Genomic DNA, 24,416 nt, shown 5'->3' with positions numbered 1-24,416 from the left:
AAGACAAAGGATGAAAACTATCGAGCATTTAGTGCTGCAACAAAGAAACAAATCGAGATTAAACCAGGAACTTAGATATACACAAACTCCACCACAAAGAAAAACACTACAATTGAGAACCAATGAGCTCCATGGAGCAATCAACAAAACCATGGAGAAATCTGGAAACACCATAGGAAACCATTATCATCACGGCCAAATCTAAACTCAGTAAAGCACCTAAAACCGACAGAGAGAAACAAACACCATCATGACCACGATTATTAATCCAGATAACCTAAACTCACAACAAAATCATGGCTACTGCACTATACGAGCACCCCATAGAGTGAATGAGAACGCTATGCACACTGCCCCAGAGAAACCTGAAAATGGTGAGCAGTCCCTGCACCACCATGAAACAGTGCTACAGAGAAACTAAACACACCAAAGATAAATTAGAGTAAAAAAGACTATAGACCAAGTAAATCAAGGTGATGAAATAGACAGATGACATGGAGGAACACAGATGTTCATAGAGCTTGTCTTGTACAAACAGTTTGCACAATCCTGCCAAAGGAAAGTTTGGCACACCATAAAAACAGAGAATAAAAACAGTGAACTAGAACAGAACATGTAGGAACTACTTAGCAAAAACAGAAGATGAGCTTACTTGCATGAGGCAGCAGGGGACAGCTGTTGCCTGTAAGAAAGGTCTCTAGCACAAAGGAAAAAACCCCTAGCTTGGTGGAATACAGGCATGTCCAGTGGACACCACCAATGTGTTTTGCTTGACATATTCGAAACGTTTGAGAAATAGTACCTGAACTTCCCCTTCTGGTATAGAAGTATGAAACTGGAAACCATTAGATTTGGCCCCACTGACCTCACGTCCCAGCAATCATACTAGTTAACTGTACAGCGAACTGACTCACCTCCTCCAGATCCATCTCTTCTGGGCTTCCCCATGGGTTCAGGAAATGTCCCTTGGACTTCTTTAAAGGCACCACCACGATATAATAATTTCTGAAGATGGTGAGAGAAAACATTACATTTATTTAAGGGACGCATGGATTGCAGCTGGGAAAGATGGAGTTGGATTGCAATGGGGAGGCAGATGATGGTTTCAGCATAGATTAATTTTAATTAGATGAACTGGATTTAAGACTTAAGGTGTTTTAATTGTGTTTACATGCAGAGAGATCAGAGTCTGCAGACGCTCATGTTGAGGCCTCAGATATGACTTTAGGTTTGGGGTATAATTCCAACCTTGGGGGATTGGATGAGGGGAGAGGCTAGGCTCAGATGAGTGCTCCAGTAGGGTTTTAAGGGGGGCTGAGGTGAGTGATTGGCATATTTATGTGGGGGGAAAACACATGTATGAATGAAGATAAGAATGTGTGTTACAGTTTGAAAGAGGGAGTAATATCAGGATTTAATTTTCGTGGAGGTTTTAGATCAGAGTTGAAAGTACTAAATGTTTACATTTGACTGCGTCGTTGATGAGGTTTTTAAACTGAATGATAGCATAGCAAAGGTTTATACTGGAGAAAGAATAAGTGTTGGTTTAAAACTGGGCGCCATAAAATGGAAGATTGTTGGTTTTGTGGGGTAGTTTAATCCAGCAGAGGTGTAGACCTGAGGGATGTGTGTGTTTAGAGTACAGAGGTTTGGTGCGATGTAAGGGCCTTCGGTTGCAATAGAGCCTGAAAGATTTGTTGAACAGTTTTAGATTCTGGATGCGCATGACCACATACAGTTTAATTTGGGGGATCTCAAAGTTGGACTACGCTATAAATGTTAGGTTATACTGCAGGTTGGATTGACAAAAGGGTGAGGTGTATTGCTTACAAGGGGACATTTTGTAGAATTTAACAAGTAGTGGTGGATGCTGAAATTATGATTAGGTAGGCTGGACACATTGAATGTGGTGTTAACCTTGGGCTGCAAGAAAAGATAAAGATGTCTGTCAGAAAGGGGGCAACAAAAGAATTGCTCACTTGTAAATGAGAAGCTTTTAGAACATAATTTGAGTACAAATATGCAGGGCGATAGTAAATAATATTGTTTTAATGCTTAGAATTGTTACTCTGATTTCAGAAATGTAGCATAGGAAAAGGCATATTAGAATGTTCATTGTATCGGGTGGGGAGGTGTTGTGCAAGGGTGTAATGTACACGAATGAATGAAGGTGTGCAATGCATATTGTATTCTGTCCACAAAACATTGTCCGCTCCTCTTCACATATAGTGCATCGAACCGGTCTCTACTGCCTACTGCGGTTTAGTTTCTACTCTAGAGTTCTTTAGATGGTGGTCTGCTCCCAGAGCTTCCACACATGCCTAGAAACTTATTCCACATCCATGCTCTGATGGGGATGGCCAATTTTTCTGCAGGAGACTGTGCTTCCAGTCCAGGGCTTTCCTCCAGCAACTCATGGCATTCCAGGAGCTATATTGTTGATTTGGTTCAATCAATCGGTACTAATCAAACTAACCAACTGCTAACAAAGATTTGTAAAGGAAAAGCCCAGGATTGGAACCACTTTTTAGATGTAGGCCTAGAGGGAATGTTTAGGTTATAGATGAAGTTTACAAGGTTTGCAGAAAGAAATAGCAATTTATGTTGTGGGAAAATTACATTCTTGTTTAATTAGCGACAGCCCTATGCACAGAGTGAAAACCTAGCTTGTCGGAGAACTTACCTGACTGGCTCGGAAGGCTCTATTTCAGGTAAAAGCACCGAAATAGTCCCGTCCGGTTCGGGCTTCCTGGTCACCACGGGTTTGAGTCCTAGCATGTTGGGGGCAGTCCATGCAGCCACGTTCTGCTGAAGACCACCCATGGAGTTTCCCCGGTTTGTCAGTATAAACGTGTAGTAGGTTTTGGGTTTCAAGTTAGTGATCAGCTTCTTGGTGGTTCGTCCATCTACCACCACATGCTGTCCGTTGTACTGAATCTGAAACAAGTAGAGCTTGGTACACTTTTCTCTCTCTTGAACACAACTATATAAAGCATACTTTGTAATGGGTGCTGTGCCGCTCTTCTGTGAATGCCGCTGCCTTCGCAGTTCTTCAGGTGAAGCGTTTTAGGTTGTTACAACCAAGTAATATAATTATCAAATAGACATCAAACAATCATTACTCGTATCGCAGCCAATATTGTGCTGACCAGCAATTTTTATTCAACACCGAACACAAACACTGCAGCTACTCGGTAGGCGATAAACAGTCACAGTCAATAACCAGCATTCATTGAACTTTATAGCCAGAAATAATGCTCTACACATAGATCTATTATCATACAACAGACAAATACCCAAACTTCAGTGTATCAGACTCAGACTATGGTGCTTGCAGATCACCAGCAATCAGTGTACGAATGAAAAAAAGGCCAGACACTTTAGACCGCATAAAATGAAAGTACATTAGGCACTGACTTTAGCATTACATGTGTAGGAAAGTGCCCCTTTTTGTCATGGCCACTCCCGCTTTTTGCCACTAGTACCGATGTTTTTCGACTGATGTGCACTGGATCCCTGCTAACCAGGCCCCAGTGTCAGTGCTCTTTCCCTAAAAACAATGCAAGTCGGTCGAATTGTGTCACCGTTTGCACACACTTTAGCACCATTGTAAGCCCCTAGTAAATGGTGCCACTGGTACCTAAGGCATGGGTACTAAAAAGGGTGCGTAAGGACTGCATTACGTATTATGCTGCCCTAAGGGACCCTCGTATAAATTGCATTCAGACTGCCATTGCAGGCTGTGTAACATGGTGCAAACAATGTGTGAAAACACAACATGGCACACTTACTTTGTGCCATGCCAAAGTCACTGCATATATTATATGTAAGTCACCCCTACAGCAGGCCTTAGAGCCCTAAGGCAGTGTGCACTATTTGGTATGTGAGGACATACCTGCATGAGCAGATATGCCCCCGAGATGTCTAGTTCTATTACTAGATATGGCAAGTGAACAGGGAAGCCTTCTTAAGGTATGTAATGGGCACTGGTCATTACGGGTTACCCAGTTACAGAATGGCTTCACTGAGACCTGTGGCGTTTGGTATCAACAACCTTATCCTAATAAATCCATGCTGTATCCCATATTGGATTTATTATGACAGGCACCCAAAGGGCACCGTAAAGGCACCCCCTGAACCCTACTAGTCTTGTAGTGTACGGACTGGTCTCGTCCAGCCTGCCACCACAGCAGAGTTTTTGATCCCTTGTAGGTGACAGTCACCACTCTCTGAGGTCAGGAAACAATGTCTGCTCTGGAGAATGTGTTATCACCTCCTCCAGAAGGATGGCTAGTGAATCTGCATACCAAGGCCAGAGGCTTCAAAGCATCTGCCACCTTTAATATGCAACCCTGGCTCCCTCCAGACCTGGAGAATGCCACCAGGACAGGCAGTAAATTAGCTTTGCAAGTAGGTGTGTTGCACCTCCAGGCTAGTCACACCCTTAAGTTGGGCTACCTGATGTGCTCCACGAAAGAAGGGTTCCACCATCTTGTTTTTGGTGGAATTAGGAAATTTGGGATAGGGTTACGCCCACTCCCCACAGGAAGTAGTCATATAGGGGGTGTAGTGACCCCAAGAATACGTAGCCCATTGGCTACTACCCTTCACTCCCCTTAACGCTCCTAAATGTAGTATTTAGGTGGCCCCCTGACGGCAGGAACTCAGATTCGTATGTCTGGAAAAAGAAGGACAAAGAAGACCTGAAGACGCGAGAACTGTGGACCAGCACTTACAATCTCAGAGACGACTAGTCCAGAAGTCCCCTTGGGGGTCTGTCCAGCACTTCATTGACCCAGGAACATCTCCCTTGGAGTGGAGGATCCACCTTGCTGAGCCAGCAGGCACCGACCGCATTTAAGAGAGGCCAGCTCCACACCAAGAGTGGCCCTGCTCTGTTTCTTTTCCCTCTCCTGCAGGTACACCAAGAACCGTGAGAGCCTCTAACTCACCGACGCGCCGGACAAAGCGACTTTTCACCTGACCTCCTCAGCCTGGGCTCAAGTAAATCGATGGTGTCTCTGTGGTCCTGAGGCCCTCAAGAGCCAAGCCCCCCGTGGGTTCTGACAGCCCGGTCTGGCCCCCCAGTCCCCACTTGCAGCCTTTTTCTTACAGGTACTTTTACTATTGACGTTAGCGTGTAGCATTTGAAGCTGCCCCGCATACAGCACCTATTCGCCCGGACACCCCAGAGCACATACACTTGAACTGCTGGTGCTTTCTTAGACCTTGGTCCTTGCCTACCTTAAGTCCAGAAGAACAGTCCTGTAAGTCGTCTGTAAGTGTACCTATGCCGCGAATGTTTCTCCCATAGGATAACATTACTGCGTTCGAGGCTCATGCCTCAAATTTGACAGCTGTTATTACTCTAAAAATCGATAACATCTAAAGTAGTTATCTGATTCCGATGATCTTGGTGTCTAAAATTATATAAAATCTGTGTTATTTTTCTAAATTGGTCTTGAGTTTTGTGTCTCATTCATTGACTCTATGTGTACAATAAATGCTTAACACTACCCTCTGATAAGCCTGAACTGCTCGCCCACACTGTCACAAAGAGAGCACTTGAGATTATTAATTTAAGCCCTGTAAGCCAATAAGTGTCATCTGCACTTTCTAGATAGTGGACCTCATTTTGGTACACTACATAAAAAGTCAGCTTCCTACAACATGCAACCACCTGTTTGTGTATTACAAGCTCTTGGGGGCACTAATGCAAATATCCAATAAACACCTGCACTGAAGTCACATAACAGTAAATTATTTATGGTCACTAAAGACACCTAGTAATTTGTTTAGCACAGGCCACAAGGTTAGCATTGTGGACACACTGCAGTAGAGCTTCCACAAACCAAAGGCCATTAAAGTGGACAACTCAAACACAACACACTGAAAACACGACAGTCCTGCAGTGCAGACATGAAGTATTAAAAAGGACAAAATATCCACTCTGGAGGTACTGAATGCACAGTTGACACACAGCCATTGCAACTAAGCATTGGATCGATCAACGCTGATGCACTGAAAGTCAAGCACCGCGGAAACCCAGCCGGAACGGATTCACAACATTTCGCACCATCCTATTGTCTCTTAGTGTACAACCTTGATCAATCTACTTACTTTGTAAGGCGTTGGGGAATTGTAATTCTCAGGAAACTCCCAGCTTAAGAGAACAGACGTCTTCATGACCATCTTCACCTTGAAATTTTTGGGTAAAACTGTTGGCAAAGAGCCAGGGAGGTAACATGCAAGCAAAGGAAAGGTAATTAGATACATGAGAAGTATGACCTGTGAATGATGACCTAGAACAGAATCTGACATTTTTACAAAACCCAGTCTAAATCACATTTATGACAAATGAAAGACAAGCACCTGGATAACATCAGTAAAGCAGTATTTACACCAACCCTTGTCTCACACTGTCCTGTGAAACACACAGTAGTACTATGCCCTGTGCAGCGCTGTGTGAGAAAAGCACCACCACAGCTAATGGGCGAAAAAATACCAAAATCTCACTTCTTTCTGCCCTCAAGGAAATGGCAGTTCAGAAAGCTGCTTTGGTAAACATGTAGTTGGGAGTGGGGTTTAGGAAGATAGAAGATGCCTTTCGTAATATTATGCTGCTGCTTTTCACCCGAAAAGTAACGCAAGCGCTGGATTTCATGATTATTGCAAGGGGCAAGGAGCTAGGCTGCTGGGGATAGCGGAAATGATGATGGGTCGGTCGATGAGAAAATCATTACTGCAAAAGGGCTGAAGAAAAGGCTCCTCCCACCTGTAATTGGACTGGTCCTGCCAAGTGCCAGTCAGAAGTGTCTGAACTCAACTTGAAGGAAAGTGAAAGGAAGACTTACCTGACAGAGGTGGTGACATTCTAGTGCTAGGAAACCAGCACCCCCTTGAGCAAAGAGGCTGCAAGCCACAGCATGGGTGCTGCTGGTTTGTAGCACACCACCTGAATATCTCGGTTAGAGAGGAAATGATATGCCCTACCTTGGTCCAGGTGGAATGTGCGGTACTGGATGACAGGGCTGTATGGGCCTGCCCCTTTACTGGTGTGGGCTCTGATTTTGACATCGTATGCTGTGTTGGGTTTCAGCCCCCTCAGGACGTAGGAACTCTCAGAGGAGCTCAGCTCCATCTCCTCTGGATTGCCAGGAACACCAGCTTCCCGGTAGGCCACCGTGTACTTCTTGATGATACCGTTCCGCTCTGCAAGCACCGGTGGGGACCAGCTGAACTGGATGGACATGGCAGTGACATCACTAGAGTCAATCTGTGGGAAGCCCTTGGGCACATCCTCAGGGATGGTAACATTCATTATTGCTTCCTCCCCAAAGCCTGCCCGGCTCTTGACCGCCATTTTGAAGATGTAGGTGGCACCCTTGTGAACATTGGTGACAGTGTACTTGTCGTCCAGGGCTGTGAACTCCAGTGTTGACAGAGGGTCAATGTCCTTCCGCCCAAACTGCAGCCGGTAGCCCAGAATCTGAGTTTCTGACTTTGGAGGCTCCCACTGCACCATCAGGCGGTCCTCCAAAGTCTGATGGACGGACAGAAGAGGTTTGCCAGGAACTGCAAAAGATCAGAACAAGAAAGATACCCCAGTATTAGACAAATGTTTACACACAAGAACTAAACAAAATCAGGATGCAAGCTCACATTATATGCCAATAAGAACCAATTTTTGGAAGACAATTCCTTAGCCCCAAGGTCGCTACTTGCACCCGTGACGACTCACCGGGCTAGCTTAGCTTTGTGCTGCGACAGAAGAGAGGGCAATGTGGGACTGTATAACAGACTACTTGCTGGCTGTAGATCAAAGGATCCCTACTTCTTGTTCTCGCTTTCCCACCTGATCACGCTTTGTGATCTGGGGATAATGAAAAATGGGGGGAGCCCAATGCACAGGAGCCATCCAGTGAAAAAAATTCATTTCACATCATTTGGTCTCCTTTTATTTATTTGTATATGTAATTCACCCCAAACAGTCAATGAACAAGCGGCACCAGTAAGAATTCCAGAATGTCCCTTTGTTTAATGATATCCAGGTATGAAAACCTGCTAGGATGTCATTGACGGAGTGGCCCCTATTAAGGCCGAAGACTAACCTGCTATTTAAATGTACTAGTTCTGCCTCCAGTAATCGTACCAACCAACAGCAGTATTGAATAGAATCTCATATTGGAATATAGCGACTATTGTTAAGAGGACTTATTACTTGGAGACATGTTTTTAGAGCTTTGCTACAGGAACAATGTATTTTTGTTTCTTAATTACTGTAGAAGAGAATTCAGTAGTTTTAGTAGTGGGAGGCCCATCAATGAAAGCACAGCCCCCATTTGAAATTTCCTGAACTTTGGAGTAAGTAGGAGGGACTTGCAGGGGAATACAGGTTTCTGGGTGAAATGTACCATTCAGGCTGTTGTGGAGAAGGATATCCTTTTCTTTTTGTAGGACTCGATTACCGATGAACAGAAGTTTGTAAAGGTTGGTTAGGCTTGCTCTAACAAATTGTCTGTCGCTGGCCCTGATGAATTATGCAATTTTGTGATGGTCTAAGAAATGGTATGTTTCCAAAAATAAGTTCAAATAGATATACTCTGGGTGACTGCCATTAAGTTTATTAATTTGCAGTGAACACCAGTCAAAGCATCCCAGAGCCTTGAATGAAAGGAATGATGTGGTTTGTATTGTTTATTTGCCACAAAAATTCAGCCAGGAGAATTCCAAGCTGAGGAAAGTCAGCAGTAATATAAAGCCATTTTGGGGGGCAAAAAGTCAAAATGATAGGGGGAAATAGACACAGATTGATACTCGGGTCTTAAGTCGAGTAGCATAGGCACATTTAGAATAAAAATCATGAAGACAACCAGAACAACACACTAGCGTACGTTTTGATTAAGAATTCAAACAAAAGAGAAATAAAAACCTTCAGATGACATTAAAAATACTCTCGGAACTCACTGAAATAAAACAAAGTACCTATTTAAAATAAAACAAATACGTTAGCACAATTCTTAAAATTACTGGAATTGAAGTAAACGATTCAATGGGGAAAAATAGAACATCGATTATCCCAAAGAAAAAGGGTTGTGCATGTCTGTGCTGTACTTCATTCTTTACTGAAGGTGTGTGGAAGAAGCTGGGAGGTCAGGGAAAATGTGAAAATAGGTATACTTGACAAATCGGTGAAGAAGTGATCAAAGAGGAAACATGTTGCGTGCGGGAGTCAGAGTGGTGCGAGATGGGGGACAAAGAATAAGAAGGAAAAATTATGAACAAGGAAAAGAAGCAGGGCAGGTAACACGCCGACAAATAGAGATGAAGGTGATTGGAGTGCGTCTTCCGCAGGAGGAGGAGAAAGAAACATAGTAAAATGGGCAAAGCGTTGGACCACACTCATCCTAAAAAGGATGAAGAAAGAGGAGGAGAATGACAAGTTTGATGTGGAGGGAGATGAGACACTGCATATTGGAGGTAAAACAAAATGACTCTAGGGGCCGCTGGTTGTGGGGGAGGAAATATTTCTGTAAAGATTGGCATTCTTCCGGTTGACTTTTTGAAACATTATCATGCCGTTATAAAAGACAATTTTGAGCAAACGAATTCATCAGGTTGTCACCCTGTGTGCGCTTCTGGTATTTCTCTAGTATTGGATCTTTCATAGATTCACATGCTTGAGTCATTCACCGTCGTCGAAGTGGGAGTCTCACTTTGACGGGGAATGATTCAAGCATGTGTATGTATGAAAGATATCAATACTGGAGAGCTACAGTTGCAGGTAAGTAACTTATTTTCTAGCACAGCACATATGTGTCCGAAAGGCAACAGGTCACAGTAGAGAGCCAGAAGCAAAGATACAGTCACTGGAGGGTTAGCTGGGTTCTGTGTACCTGAGCATTTATTTTTGACATAATACTAAAACTGTGAATATTATGTACAGATACTGCAGCCACACATCTGCATCTGTATGGGACAGCGCCTGTTTACACTCTGGCTGCACACCTCTAGGTGTATTCTGCAGGTCCCAAGTTCAAATGCTCTGAGACATGGACAACAGTTTATCCTTCCAAACTTTACAAACTGAACATCAATGAGTTAGGTGATAAGATAACACTGGTGTGACCTACTGTGTTGGACATAAGCTCTCCCAAAAGGCAACAATCGGATATAGTGTAATAAAATTACAAATATGTACAAAATTACAATCATCAAATACAATATAAAATCCCTTCTAACAGAGCCTAATAAGGATGGATCACCAAGACCAAAACCACTGAAATCGGAGAGATTCTGGGTAAGAAAATACAGGCTTCAGTAACGTGTAATAATAATCCATCCGTAAAAGTCTATTGCCTTTAAAACATACTTTTCACAACAAGCCGGTCAGGCCTACTTGTCTTGACATAACTTTTCATTATAAATAGATCACACCTAAGGAATCTGACAGAACTTTTCCAAGTGAACAGATAAGGCCTGCAACATTTGACATAGGCTTGACACTAACACAGGCCTACTGAAGTCTGCATAAACTGGCAACCATCATGCCTACAGTTATAAACCTACAAATATATTCAGAATTAACATTGGCACAAAATTATGCAACCCTTCTCAATAGGTCCTAATGAATCATCAGAGTGACAATCATCTACTCACAAGGTTTGTTAGAGTGTTGACAGACACCAGAACCATCAATTTCTATGGTATTCTGTGAGATTATGTGCAACAAAATACCTTTGTAACGCCTAAAGAACTAGAGCCACTGGAATTATGCGGTTTTCGCGTAATTAAGGATTAGTGCATTTGCCACATAATCCTTCATCTACTGCACAATCTGCAGATTTTAACAAACAATTATTTCCAGCTCAAATAGATCAAAAGTTACTAAAAACGTTGTGATGTGATCCCGCACAGGGGAAGGCTTTTCATAGAAGTTGACTGGTCACCTTTCAGTTGCAAATTGCAGTTGTTGTTGTTACACTGATACTCCTGAGGGGAAATGATTACCCAGACAGTGATAACATGAGTTAAAATGACAAAATAATGACGCAATACTATCACAAAACGTGCCGCATAATTTTCCTTTTCTTATGCATAATTTAGCCAACCTTGCTGCATAATTTGGTCCTCCCCTTCCACATAATTTCAGTGGCCCAGTTTATAGCATAGTGTGATAACAATCCACTGTTAGAAGCCTGTTGGCTTAAATAAATCCTTGTCACAATAAATAAGCCAGGCCTGCTGCATGTGTCTTTATAATAAATAGGCCAAACCTACGGCATCTGGCTTAACCTTTCCCAGGGCAACAATCGGGCCTATAGCTGTCATTATTGGCTGGTCACCATAACCAACTCAGACCTACCATAGTGGGTGTAAACCTTCCCACAATGCAACCATCAGGCACAATGTCCTAAAATGACAAATGTATACAAAATTACAGTTAGGAAAGCAAAATACTGTCTCTTGTAAGAGGGCCTGTAATGGATTCTCACAGTGCGAATCTTCTGTGGCCATGGTTTGTCAGAGGGGGCAACCAACAGCAAAGCCCTTGCCTACTACAGAAATCCGTACGATTCCATCTAACAGAATACCAATGTGTAGGCTTTAATACGGAGTAATAACAATCCACATTTAAATGACTGTTGACTTTAACATATGCTTTTCACAATAAATATGTCAGGCCTACTGCCTTTATCATAACGTTTCATAACAAACAAGCATGTAACCTTTATCATTGGCTTGTCACCATAACCAACTCAGACCTACTGTGTTGGGCTTGAGCGTATCCTCAAGGCAACCATCCGCTAGTTCGTAATAAAATTACTAAATATGTACAACATTATGTTTGTGAAAACAATGTAAAATCCCTCCCAAGACAGCCCAGTAGTGGTTAATGTGGTGCAAATCTTCTTTCCCCCGGTTTATTTGGGAGGATCATCAAACACCAAGACCCCTGCCTACTATGGCAATCTGAGAGATTCCATGTTACAAACTACCCGCCTACAGGCTTTAGCCGAGTGTAATAACAATCCATCCTCAAAAGCCTATTGCCTTTATTGCTGATCAAACTTAAGGGATCTGCCATAACCTTTCCCAATAAACCAGAAAGGCCTATTGCCTTTACCATTGACGTATTCACGTGCACATAAACTGGGAACAGTCATGCTATCGGTTATACTATTAGAGCTAGGCAGAAAAATTCAGTTTGGCAAATCAATGTGCAACGCCTCTAAAAAGGGCCTAGCAAGAAACATCTCAAGGAAACCACAGAGGGTGTGTTGAAGTGGGTGGCCACACGTCACAAGCCCCTGCCTACTACAGTAAACTGTGAGATTACATGTAACAAAATATTTGTCTATAGACTGTAGCACAACATGAGAACAACCCTCTGTTATCGGCCTACTTGCTTTAACAAATGCTTTTTTCAATAAATTAGGCGTACTATCTTTATCATAACAGGCAGAACAGTCATAGGGCATCGGACATACCTTTTCCCAGTGCACCAATCAGGCATATACCTTGTCACCATAATCAACTCAGGCCTACTGTTTTAAGTGTAAGCTTTCCCAAAAGGCAACCATGCGGCACATGGTCATAAAATAACAAAGGTATACAAAATTACAGCTGACTAAGCAAAATACTATTTCTCTTAAGAAGGCCTAACAAGGATTCTTACAGACCAAATCTATATCCACGGTATGTCACAAGGGGTAACCAACACCCAAAACCCTTGCATACTACAGTAATCTCTGAGATTCCCTGTAAACAATCTCTCTGTGCAGGCTTTTATATAGATTAATAACCATCTACCCTTGAAGGTGCTGATGTTAACATATGCTTTTCACAATAAATATGTCAGGCCTACTGCATTTTTGTAACATTTCAGAATAAACAGACCGGGACTATAGACATGATCATTGGCTTGGCATCATAATCAACTCAATCCTGCTGTACTGAAATAAAGCTCTGCATCCACCCAAAATGGGCAATACATGCAATCTTTCCAATGCAAGCACACAACTTCAGCCCAATCAAACAGTGTACTCACAAAAGCAACATGTGGGTGGAGCCACAGGCTCTCTCAGTAGTACTCTGAAGGCTCTTTTTTTGTCACATAAGGTCTCACGATAACTACGCTGTCAAGCCAGACCTAGAAATGTATATACAATAGATGCCAAATTATAGAAGACAGATCAAAAGTCATTCAATAACCTAATTTCATCCACTGTAAGTGAAATTTAATTACTCTACCAACCTCATCCTGATTGGATCCCCATCAGTGAAGGGTGGGTGAAGCAGCGTGCTTTTGCTAATTTGATACAATAGAGAAATTCTTCTATTTGGTGAAATTGGAATGATGGCAGCAACGACCCTCAAACAGGCCAGTCATGTAGAGGCGACTTTAAACCCCATCTTAGTTTGTCAAACAAAAGTATTAAGGCTCCGATTACGAGTCAGGCAGAATGGGATGGTGTTCCGCAGTCAGGTTTTCTAGGAACAACGGGTCATATTTTTACAGGCGGTAATTTTGCTCAGAAAAATGACATAAGGTTTTAGCCACAGCAGCAGCCTCATTCACCATTATTTTTTTCTGGACAGGAGAAAACCTACAATGCCCACCCCCGTCAGAACCTACGCTTTCCTTCCCTCCCCTACTTCCCACCATCATTCCCATCCTAACCAACCCTGCAGAAGACACATACTTTTACCACTTGTAAAAACTGGGAATTGGGAATTCGGTGTGGTTTTACGACCAGTAAATCTACATTAATGCCCTATTCCATAGAGCTTAACCTGTAATTGAATGGCATTGGTGCAGGTTTACTGCTCAGCAACAGTGAATGTGCATTCGATTTTACTGCCCTGTCAGTACCGTGGAGCTCTTAATTAGGACATTTGTGTTGTACATCTTGTAGTTTCGCCATTGTCCTTGTAAGAATGGATCTACAAGTCAAAGTACACCGGTAAGTGGGGAAAAAAAACCAAGGCTGACATCAGATCGCCTTGTGACATGGGGTCAGTGGAGACATAGGCTGGTCTCGTCAGTGCATGCGAGGATTAATAGGACATTGCTGGGTGATCCTGAAATCCACCCCAATGCTCAGAGCAAAGACATTGTTTGCTGTTTGAAGAAGTGTAATATTGGAATACTTGGTGTGTTTATGAGAAGGTGTGTGGTCTCCGTAAGTCACCCCATTTAAGTATGCGCTTCGGAGTATACCGCTGTGTAGCGTGGGGTAGGTTAGTCCTCATGTTACAGTTGCCTATCAACACTATAAGTATGGGGTAGTCGATCAAACTTAATGGTATCTGATCAGAACTTTGCTTCTAAAGTTACAAGCCAAAATGAAAGTTGAATAAGAGGGCCGATAAGAACATTATGAGAACCCCATGGTAAAATAGAGTGGACGGGATTTACCCAGTCCTCTGAAAGACTGTAATGAAATTGTGTGGTTTGAGGGGAGGTTGAAATAGAAGGTGCAATGGTGCTCAATATAATAAACATTTTAAAAAAATACAAAAAAAAAATTTTTATCGGCTGACTGCAGGTGGTGAGCAAGACTCAAGCCCACTTCAGTGCCTTTTCCAAAACCTGTGTCAATTCCTTCGGGAAGGTAGTGGCAGATCTTGTGGGACAGTGTAAAGTGAGGTGTAGTGAGTATTAGTGTTGCAGGCGTACCTGTGTACAGCAACATTAAAAGGACCTCTCTCTCATGTCACCTTGGGTTCCCTGGCAAGCCTCAAGCCTGGCAGTCAGTAGTGGTAAAAAGTTGGGACCTTGTTTGCCATGATTATGCTTGAGTATTCAAAAAGGCGCTAACTAGAGAGGCCCTATACATCAGTCTCTTCCTTAGGAAGGGGGTCATTCTAAAATAATTGTACCTGCCAGGAGAGCCTGCTCTAGTGAGATACTTTCTGGCTTAGCTGGACCAGAAGTTTCTATGCCTCTGATTCTGTTGCTTGAGTTTAGTTTGTTCCATTGGTTCGAGCCTGGACAGAGGGAACATAATTGTTTTGGAATTTGAGGGCGATTATTTTATGCTGTCCCCAATTGAAACACGTTTTTGTAATCTCTGCTCAAAGAATGGTTTAAAGTTGAGCACTGCACATTTTGATGGATCTGCAATTATGTGATTTTATCTGTTTAAAAGTACATCTGCACCTCCCTCCACCTCTTTGCTTCTCATGGTTTGAGATCTGTTTGGCTTGACCATATGACAATTCAGATGTAAAGAAATTGAGCACAAGTATTACTACCTGAGATATCTGCAAGGTCAGTGCACACTGAAGAGGCCGTGGTCCAAATCTCAGCTTCTCCAGCTAAAATGCAGGTTTGCAAGATCACATCCACTACGGGCTTATGCAAATCCAAACTTGAGTAGCTCAAATCCAGCGATGGTATGCCTAATATCCGGGTTTGGTCCCATCAAATCCATGACTTAGTAACTGAAACCTTGACTCACTCAAATCCAGTTGAGTTTTTTAGTTGGTGTGCTTAAAGATTTAAACATGGTCTGCTCAAATCTAGATTCTGGTAAGGCAAGTGAAGGCTTGACTAATTCAAATTCAAGCCAGGCTAGTTGGAATCTGACTTCGCTATTTCTTGCAGAGATGAACTTTACAAAGTGGACTTTCCTTGGTTTAGTCTGTTTTTCCAAGTGTTACTAAAACAACTTTAAAAGAAAGAGCACTGCTGAGACTTTTATTTTTATCAAATCAACTGTTGTATGTCAGCACTGTACAGACTGCCTACCTCCACAGGTATTTGCTTGTAGTCTTGAGAGAATGGGAGACATTTTTAATTTGTTCAACAAACTTACTAGCCTTAAATGGTGCTCTTGCACCGACTCCATTGGGTGATATTATTGAGGTATTACATGTTTATTTGTTGATATTTAAGAACGTTAAGTGCATGTGTTGGATGAATGTCGCGTACATGTGCATACACATATTGCATACATGTACATTCATGTGTATATTTAGATTGGGTGTGCAGGTATGGGATATTTGAAAGGCACTGATGGAATGGGATTTATAAACAAAGGATGGTGGGTAGTAATATGCTCACAAACCTGCAAGGGAAGTGCATGCGCTCTTATGCTGTCGTCATTCTCACCCACCATTACACTGAATGAGGAATTACGTGCCCTCCATCTTTTAAAAGCAACACCCTTATCCAAATGTGCTTGACAGAAAGTAGAGCACTAGATCACGCCAAGCATTGTCTGAGCTCCACCCCTGGATTTAAAGTGTGAGTATGTCCAGGGGCAATCATACCATTTTATAAAATCTTGGCCAAATGTAGGATTATTTGAGAAAATTTTAGGGGTGAAGGAAGGCTTGAACCCTCTGCTGATGTGCTAGATCTTTTTGTGTTGTTAACTTCTTAGAAGGTCTGTGCAGTGAATCGGTACAGATAGGTCCTATTTAATTTCCACGGTGCTCTCTTTTTGATGCCATCAGTCCCATGAGGATGAAAGGCTCAGTTAGAATTGTTGGGAGATTAGCATGTTAATGTCAAATGATACATAGCGCTCTGCAGCATGCGCCTAACTTGCTGCCCCTACAGCGCTAGATTCAGAATATCAACAAATAGGCTCACCTTACATTCTACATACAATATGCCCCTTTTTAATGACAGACTCTAATTATATGTTTTACATTTCTCTTTTATTTACGCATTAAATTAAAAACATCTCCACCTTAACATGAATGATTCACTTCTCATAGATTTTCCCATCCCCAATTACAATTTGAATCGCCAATTTCTCCAAATCCATACATGAATAATTCACAAAATCTTTAAGCTACAGTCCTCAAATATTATGGAGCCCACAGTTGGTTCAAAAAGCCTCACCATATCTTGTTCAAGACTAAATCATTCCATAATAGCGCCTGAGCCAAAACGTGTTCCGCGGCACCTCCTACTGCTCCTTGGGGGCTCTTGTAGGTAGAATCACCTTATATTTTAATATATATATATATATATGCCTCACATTCACAGCTCCACATTACACCAAACAACTCATAACTCAACGTATAATCCAGTTCCTTCTAATTCACGATCCTTCACTACGAGGCCATTATGTAAGCCTCGGTGATCTATGTTCTATCGCCTTCAAAACTTGGACTGCAACAGCCTTTCGCTCCATAGCTTCTTCCAACATCGATTAACCCAGACACGAGGTTCTCTGGGTTCGTGCATCAAAGTTAAATTGCACAGCGCGGTTTCACTGAGGGGCTGTGTAACAGGTTTGGTTCTTTTTTTCCCCAAGTGTCCTTCTTAGGCTCACCGTCTTTGTGTAAAGTGCTGCTTCTTACAGCAGGCAACAGTGGGGCTGGCGCCAAGTAGAAATACCCAAAATATGGACACAGTGAAGAGTGAAATGTGATCACCTGGATGTGTTTAACCTTCCTGAATGAACAATTAGGGTCAAAGAATAGGCAAGGTTTAGAAACTTTATCACCGTGAACAACAGAAACTGCAGACCCTCCTGAAATTTATAACATCAGATCACTAGGAAAATTACTGAGAGGATTAAGGCAGGATCATGGGTGTATTTGTCAGACTGGACTAAGATGGAGGACGGGTGTCGACAACAGCATGTTTCGAAGTCAGCTCTTTCCATCTTTGTACGTCTGTGGGTACCGGGAAACGATAGCAATTGGCACAGCAGTCTATCGTTTATTCTTTGCACGACGAGTTGGGGAAATCGTTCCCCAAATGGCTAAAATTCACATTGGCATTACAATAGAAAAGTCAGACCTCTTATTGCAGGAACTGGCCTTTTTTTTTTTTAATCAACAGAATGTGCCTGTAATCACCCAGCCTGAGACACTTTACATTTACAGAAAAATATTATCTGAAGACAACGTGGTTTATTTTGCAATTGTTTCCTGCGCTACGGGAGGACTGGTGTTAATACAGTATTTAAATTCAGACCCCAGCCTAGAGTGACAATGAATGGCACCCAGGGGTGGCTGTGAGATAAGAGCTTCACCGCCACGAAAAGGATCCTGCTTTTTAAGTAGCTGTTTGCAGCTGGAGGAAATTGGGTTTTGGGTATTAACAGCCTTTCGTTGAAGGAAAAACTATACGTAAAAAAAGATGAATAAATGCAATAACTGGAATGGAAAAAAGAAGGCAGGAATATAGACACTGCAAGACAAAGGAAGAGAACTTTCATTAGAAGATAGAGGCGGCAGGAGACCGACGGACATAGGTCAGTGGGTTTATGTGCCTGCAACAGAAACTTGAGTTCAAGCTGCAAGTCGCAGGTTCGAATCCGAGCATAGCAGAGAAAGCCCTTCTGTTGTTCCCAAAGATGCTAGAACCGTTATTTACCGCGCCTTGAAAAAGTAAGACTGCGGCAGCAAGCACTGTGTAAAAAATGTATTATTGTAAGAAACAAAATCACGATTGTGAAAGCAGAAGAGAGTTAGCAATAGGACAAAGTGAGGAGCGGAGGGTAAATAAAGCAGACATTAACGTAGCGGGAAAGAGAAGAAATAAAACTAAAGCAAGTAATGGAAAATGGGGTGGCCAAGCATTGGCTAACCTGTTGAGTCTCGCCTTTTTGACCTTTTCGCTTGGCCAAGGTTTTAAGCAAAATGCTTTGTGATGAGGCTGGACATCCGCAAGAATAAACCAGAAAATCATGCTGACATGACGCATGCGTGCTCATCATGAGACCACCATGTAAGGTATCAAATGGGAAAAGCAGCACACGAGGGAGAGAGCATGTGGGGAGTGTAGCAAAATGGAGCATTGGGGCTGGAATTTGAGGGGAGGAGCAGTACATAAGAGAGCTGGAAAACACATCCATTCAGGGAGGGCTTAAAGACAGAGGAAAAAGTAGTTCCCTAAAAGTGAGCAGTGGAAGGGATACAACACAGCCAATGAAAAGAATGGTAAAGACGGTATGCTCGCGGCATATGACAACCACAAGAAGAGGAAGGCAAGCAATCAAATTAGAAGTGAGCAAATAAAAGGGGCAATAGAACTAATTGATGGTAAGCAATGGGCTTACTCTAAGCCCATTTTTTTTGTACGGTCCACCTGATATTTTCCTCTGCAGACAGTTAAAAGCTGTAAAATAGGCGATGATTGAAAAAGTGGGAGAGAAGAAGTAAAAGAGAGCAGGGACCTCACAGGGAGAGGCCACGATTATAAAAAATAATTTTAAAAAAAATTGAACGCAGGCAATAGTGTAGTGTGAAAGGATCCAGTTACGGTGCGCGGAGGCAGGTTTTTATACTTCACTATGCTTTTGCACCTTTTTGCAAGTGCAATCATTAAAAAGTGTTTAAGGACATTACACTAATCTGGCGGCTGTTGCTCCTTTTCCGCATCTATGGCCAAAACCATTTCAAGATGTTTTTTCTGTCTCAAACCGGTGCAGTACTACACCTCTATTTATGTTTGAGCCATTTTCTATAGCATGACTCCATTAGCGGTATTAATGCCATTTACAGATCGATGTTCGCAATTTGACATATTCTAATACTGCAGCAACCAATACCATCAATTAATCAATAGTGTTATTTTAGCCAATGGTGCAAGCTATTATGCATATAAAATTACTGTAGTCAGAAAAGCTACTACTTTACCAGTAGAGTTACAGCTGTCACTTTTTAGACTATGCTGCTGCTGTCACCAGTGCTATATAGGTTTCCATTAGGTACTACTGCTGTTTCAAAGCCCACGTTTACGTAGTCCCGGCTTTTTCGTCAGACCTCTTCCAGATACATTTCACCCATGAACGAAATACATAAAATGAAGGATAAGAGCATCCCCATTTCTTAGAGGACCAAGAAGAGCCATGTCATTTTCTAAAGCAGGTTTCTCTGTCAAGTAGCTGGTGAGCTAGTGACTGCTCTCCATCTCCCTATAAGGGGCTCTCCTGAGTGCAGCACAGCTTACTATATTAGAAGCTTTTGCTTGACTGAAGTGATATACGTAGACCACAATTGAAAAGTGCGTATTCAAGATGGTAATATGGGTTTTTTCAGAACTCGTGTGACAGAAATTCCAAAATGTATTTAAAGTTGATATTTTAGGGATAAACCATTTGCTGTGCGACTTATTACTAATATTTTTACCTTGCTGAGAAGGGAATTTTAGCTAGGTTGTTATGCATTACCCATGTTAAGGCATTCCAAAGTGTCAAAGCTTTTCTTATATTACGGCTGGCAGCTCTGCCTGGTGCACGGAGGTGATCACTGCTGGTAATCTTGTATAGGGTGGCCACTAACACTATCTTGTTTGAATGATCACTATTACGACACTGATAATATCAGTAGCTCGGGATGGCTTTTATTGAACATAAGGTTGAATTCCACTAAAGCAAAGGAGTCCACTGTCAATCCGAGAGGGCCTAATCCATGCAATATTTAATGGTAGACTCTGCAACTGATCCTCATTTCATCAAATCTAAATTTATCTCATTGGTTGTCCTGAAATTGTGGCATGGATTCATTCTGAGTAGACAAAGACTGGATACCCCACTCTAAAGGAATCCTTGCTTTTAGTGTGACAATTCCTCCAGCTTTGAAGCGAGGTGTCCTGTGGCAGCAGGGCGACTGAGGACAATGACCACAGATGAGATTTGTTTCCTTTCCGAAGCAGTTGTATGATGACAGCACTGAAACTTGGGAAGGAGTGGGAGTCAAATACCTTAAAAATTAATAGAAATACCCACTGTAGAAGAGAGCAAAAAAGAGACTCCACCACGCTCCAACCCGCATACAACGTGACCTAGAGCAGCACATACTACAAACCAAGTATTTCTGATCCCCATCTCAGTGGCACCCAATATATCGACGTACGAAAGATGCCACGATAAAATCCAGTGACCTACAGGATGTACACTGATCCAAGGAACAGGCCCTTAACTAATTGAAATATCTTAGCTTACCATAAACATTTGCACCAAAGCGCTATATAGGCTGTATGCCTTCTAACAGTTCCACATAGAGAATGTTTGCTTCTTTGCTACGTAGACCCAGTCTTTCTGACTAGTATCTGTATGATACATACTTTATTATATAAAGTGAAGCCTCACTCCAATGAAACATTCTCTTAAGCCAGATAATGTGGTCCACGCCATACAAAACTGAACATAAAAGACTTGTGGCTGCCTAAAATGCTCTTTATGCATCAGTGGTGGGGACCTTTGAAGCCGACTCTTACAGCAATGCGGAAGGGAATGTTTGGTACACAAACTGCATCAGTGATGAAGACGCCAATGTGAAGATAACTTTAGTCAGGTCTGTGGAAAGGATAATACACAAGGCTATACCAGAGTGATTGGTGAAGCCCAAGGACTTTTGTGCGACACCGAATCGCATTTCTACAAGGTAATCCATTTATGGTCGCAACTAAACACGAATCCTAAGATTCTTCGAAATCCTGCTCGTATTATGCTTTCCCACTCTGCTGCTATAGCAATCCCTAGATTCATTCATGCAGAGGACAACAAAATTGAATTCCCTGGTTGCTAATCCTGTCGACCTCGAGGCTTCATCTGAAATTTCCTGGTAGGTCACAGCCTCCGACAACTGACATCACCACTGCGAGCGGCAATGCATCTGCCGCCTGTAATGTCTCCTTTAACTCTGTCATTAAGTGGCACCAACTGTGTCACATCCTCAACCACTGCTGCTGCCCATATACATAAATGTGCATTCCACCAATAGCACCAATGCTGTCATCCGTGTTTACTTCTCACAGTACCTCTTCTGCCACCATTGCATTATATGCCATACCTGCTGCCTATTGCGTGTCTGTTTCAGATTGTACTTTTGCTGCAGGCAATGCCATATAAAAATCACAGACTAAACTACTTATACATATGCTATATGTTAGTCCCACCGCTGTCGCCAATAACATATTTTACAGTAATCTTAACTAAATCCATAATTGCCACATAGTGTACAGATAACAGTGCTGTCACCAGCACCATATATTTAACAAAGATCTACTGCTGTCACCAGTTACCATATAGTTTACAGATCATAAAACTGCTCCCACCTGTGCCATATACTTTGCAGATAAATACTATACAGCTGTCACCAGCACCATAAATATTACGGAGTTCTATTGCTGTCACCAATCGCCATATATTTTACAGATAGTGCAAATTACTACTACCAGTCCCATAAACCACCAATGCCAAATACTTTAGACAATACTCACGCTGCTCCTTGAGCCATATATTTTACAGATAGAGCAACAGCTGTTATCACTGCCACATACTGTAAAGAAAATACTGCTGTCAATAGCCTCACATATTTTTCTCTGTATTAAAGAGTGACTCGTGTGAAAACAGTGCTTTTTAGTATATTTTTATAGCACAGAATATGCTTTGGGGCCTGCCCCCCCCCCTTAATTTAGGTTATTTATCAAAGATGTAAACAAGAAAGTTTTGTTTGGCAGTTGTATCCTTTGGGTTAAAAGGTATGAGTAGCTGTGATTCTTGGTCCCCCATATGTTGTTGAGTTGCATAACACAGACTGGTGTGTTGTGATACAGCATGTGCTAACGTCTAACTTCTGGGGACTGTTCTGAGGGTTCTCTAAGTTAACAAATTGAAAGCTGAAGACGAAAATCTAACAAGGTAATGTACACTCTGCTGGAAGATACCACTTATCAGATTTAAGATACCCTACCTAGACATATATGTTTTCTAACCAAAATCAAACCTAGCCCCCACTGGATAGTTTGGAAAAATAAAAGCTATAGAGTACTAATTCTGTCAGAGACTTGATGGACAATACAAAGTTGTGCATTTTGTACACAGAAAGTTTAAGAAACTTTCCAGGATTAGAGCAGAGGGGCGAAAATCTAAAAAATTAAGGCTTTTAGAGTTATCCTATTGAATTAACTCAAAGCAGGTAAACAGGATGATATGGTTGTGGGAGTGCACTAAGAACAGTGGTTTACAGATAGAGGTAAAAAACGTTATCTTGCCTTTATATACATCAGCTCTATATGGAATGGTAATGTTTAGCCAAGCACGCCTTTCCTCTAATGTTTACTTTTTAAAGATTCTGAATGGACTTCATTGATTCATCAATGCACTGTGGCTGAGAGAGAGCACCAGAATTAGAGACTGTTACTTCACCAGAAGACCCCAGAACAAGAGAGAGACCTCTAGATGAGGCCTCCAGAACTAGCTACATTCAAGAGATGCACCCACAGAACCAGACCTTGAGGCCTCCAGAACTAGCAGATGGACATGCATCTAGAATTACAACACAGGGGGCGGCGATTTTCAGTTGAACAAGATACATATACGACTGAAATGGGGTGGGGTGAAGGAAACTAATAATATACTAATTTATACTTGCTGTTGCTACCACAGTTTTACCTGTTTTTTTTGTAACAGATTTTATTGGGTTTTACAGAAAAAGTGAGAGCAGAATAGTGAATACAGTTAGTACATAAAGGCATATGTCACGTATCGATAGACAATACCTTACACTGGGGTTACATACATTATGGTAACCAGGTATGAATCAATATCGGGTGCGGCAGCATTGTGATATTCTACATTACATATCCATTCGGTGATAACTGTGTCTACGTAGCAAACCCCATTTAAACAACTGAAATGTGAATACAATCCCCTCCCTCCCTCTAACAAACAAGTGTATCGATTGCTTATTGTATAGAAAGATGTCACGCTCAAGCATCTTTTAACAATTCCAAGTGTTGTGTGTAGTTACCCATGTTGTCGCAGTATGGGTGGGCATTCATACAGTAAGATTTTTCAGTTCTTATCCTCGTCTAGCTTTTACATGTAAAACCAGTAGTGTTATAGGTACTTGCAGTGTAGGAACTCATGGTAAATCCCTTTCTCGTCTGCTGTGGCTTTATGCCTCTGGGAGTTAGTGGCAATAATTATGAGACTGCAAACATATATCTAAAGCTTTAAAGGATTCCATGAGGAGATCCTAGCTCATAGCTATAGGCTTTTTCCGTAGTCCACAATGTTCTCTGCGTAATGATCCGCTTATGGCCAACCCCCATCGTCCCACCTCTTCTTTCTAGAGGTGTAAAGCAGGTGGATTTGTCAATTTCCACCTCCTGGTTATAATTTGTTTTGCTAGGATGAGGGCCAAGTCTTAGGACTTTGCTTGCACTTTATAATGTTTCGGCCGTGGGTAGAGACCTAGAAGGCAGCTTTCAACCATGTGCCTTGTGTTCCCTCCGACCACCTCCCTCAGTGCCTTGGTAATCTGCGCCTATTAGGTGGAGAGAGTAGGGAAGGCCCATAACATGTTCAACAAATCAGCGTCCTGTTCAGGACATCTTGGCCATGCCGCCGCATTTGCAGGAAATATTAAGTGTAGCCTATGTGGTGTAAAGTAAGCTCGCAGTACTATCATGTACTGCATGAATTTGAATC

General features: G+C 42.1%; 1 protein-coding gene across 7 annotated transcripts in view; it reads right to left on the bottom strand.

The window, feature by feature from the left end:
* The window catches only part of PTPRS (protein tyrosine phosphatase receptor type S), a 455,981-nt gene that overhangs the window by 65,079 nt on the left and 366,486 nt on the right, over nt 1–24,416 (bottom strand). For 6 of the 7 annotated variants that reach the window (XM_085637322.1, XM_085637321.1, XM_085637326.1 and 3 more), the window contains 4 exons: nt 6,994–7,575; nt 6,121–6,218; nt 2,684–2,937; nt 915–1,005 (listed from right to left, as the gene is read on the bottom strand). In XM_085637322.1, coding sequence (XP_085493448.1) covers nt 915–1,005; nt 2,684–2,937; nt 6,121–6,218; nt 6,994–7,575 — 1,025 coding nt within the window. The remainder of the gene's footprint in view (nt 1–914; nt 1,006–2,683; nt 2,938–6,120; nt 6,219–6,993; nt 7,576–24,416) is intronic. The other variant, XM_085637328.1, reaches the window with a different exon arrangement.

This window comes from Triturus cristatus, chromosome 12, assembly GCF_964204655.1.
Source record: "Triturus cristatus chromosome 12, aTriCri1.1, whole genome shotgun sequence".
NCBI lineage: Eukaryota > Metazoa > Chordata > Amphibia > Caudata > Salamandridae > Triturus > Triturus cristatus.
The sequence above is the reverse complement of the archived record's forward strand: the minus strand, read 5'-3'. Positions and strand labels throughout refer to the sequence as shown.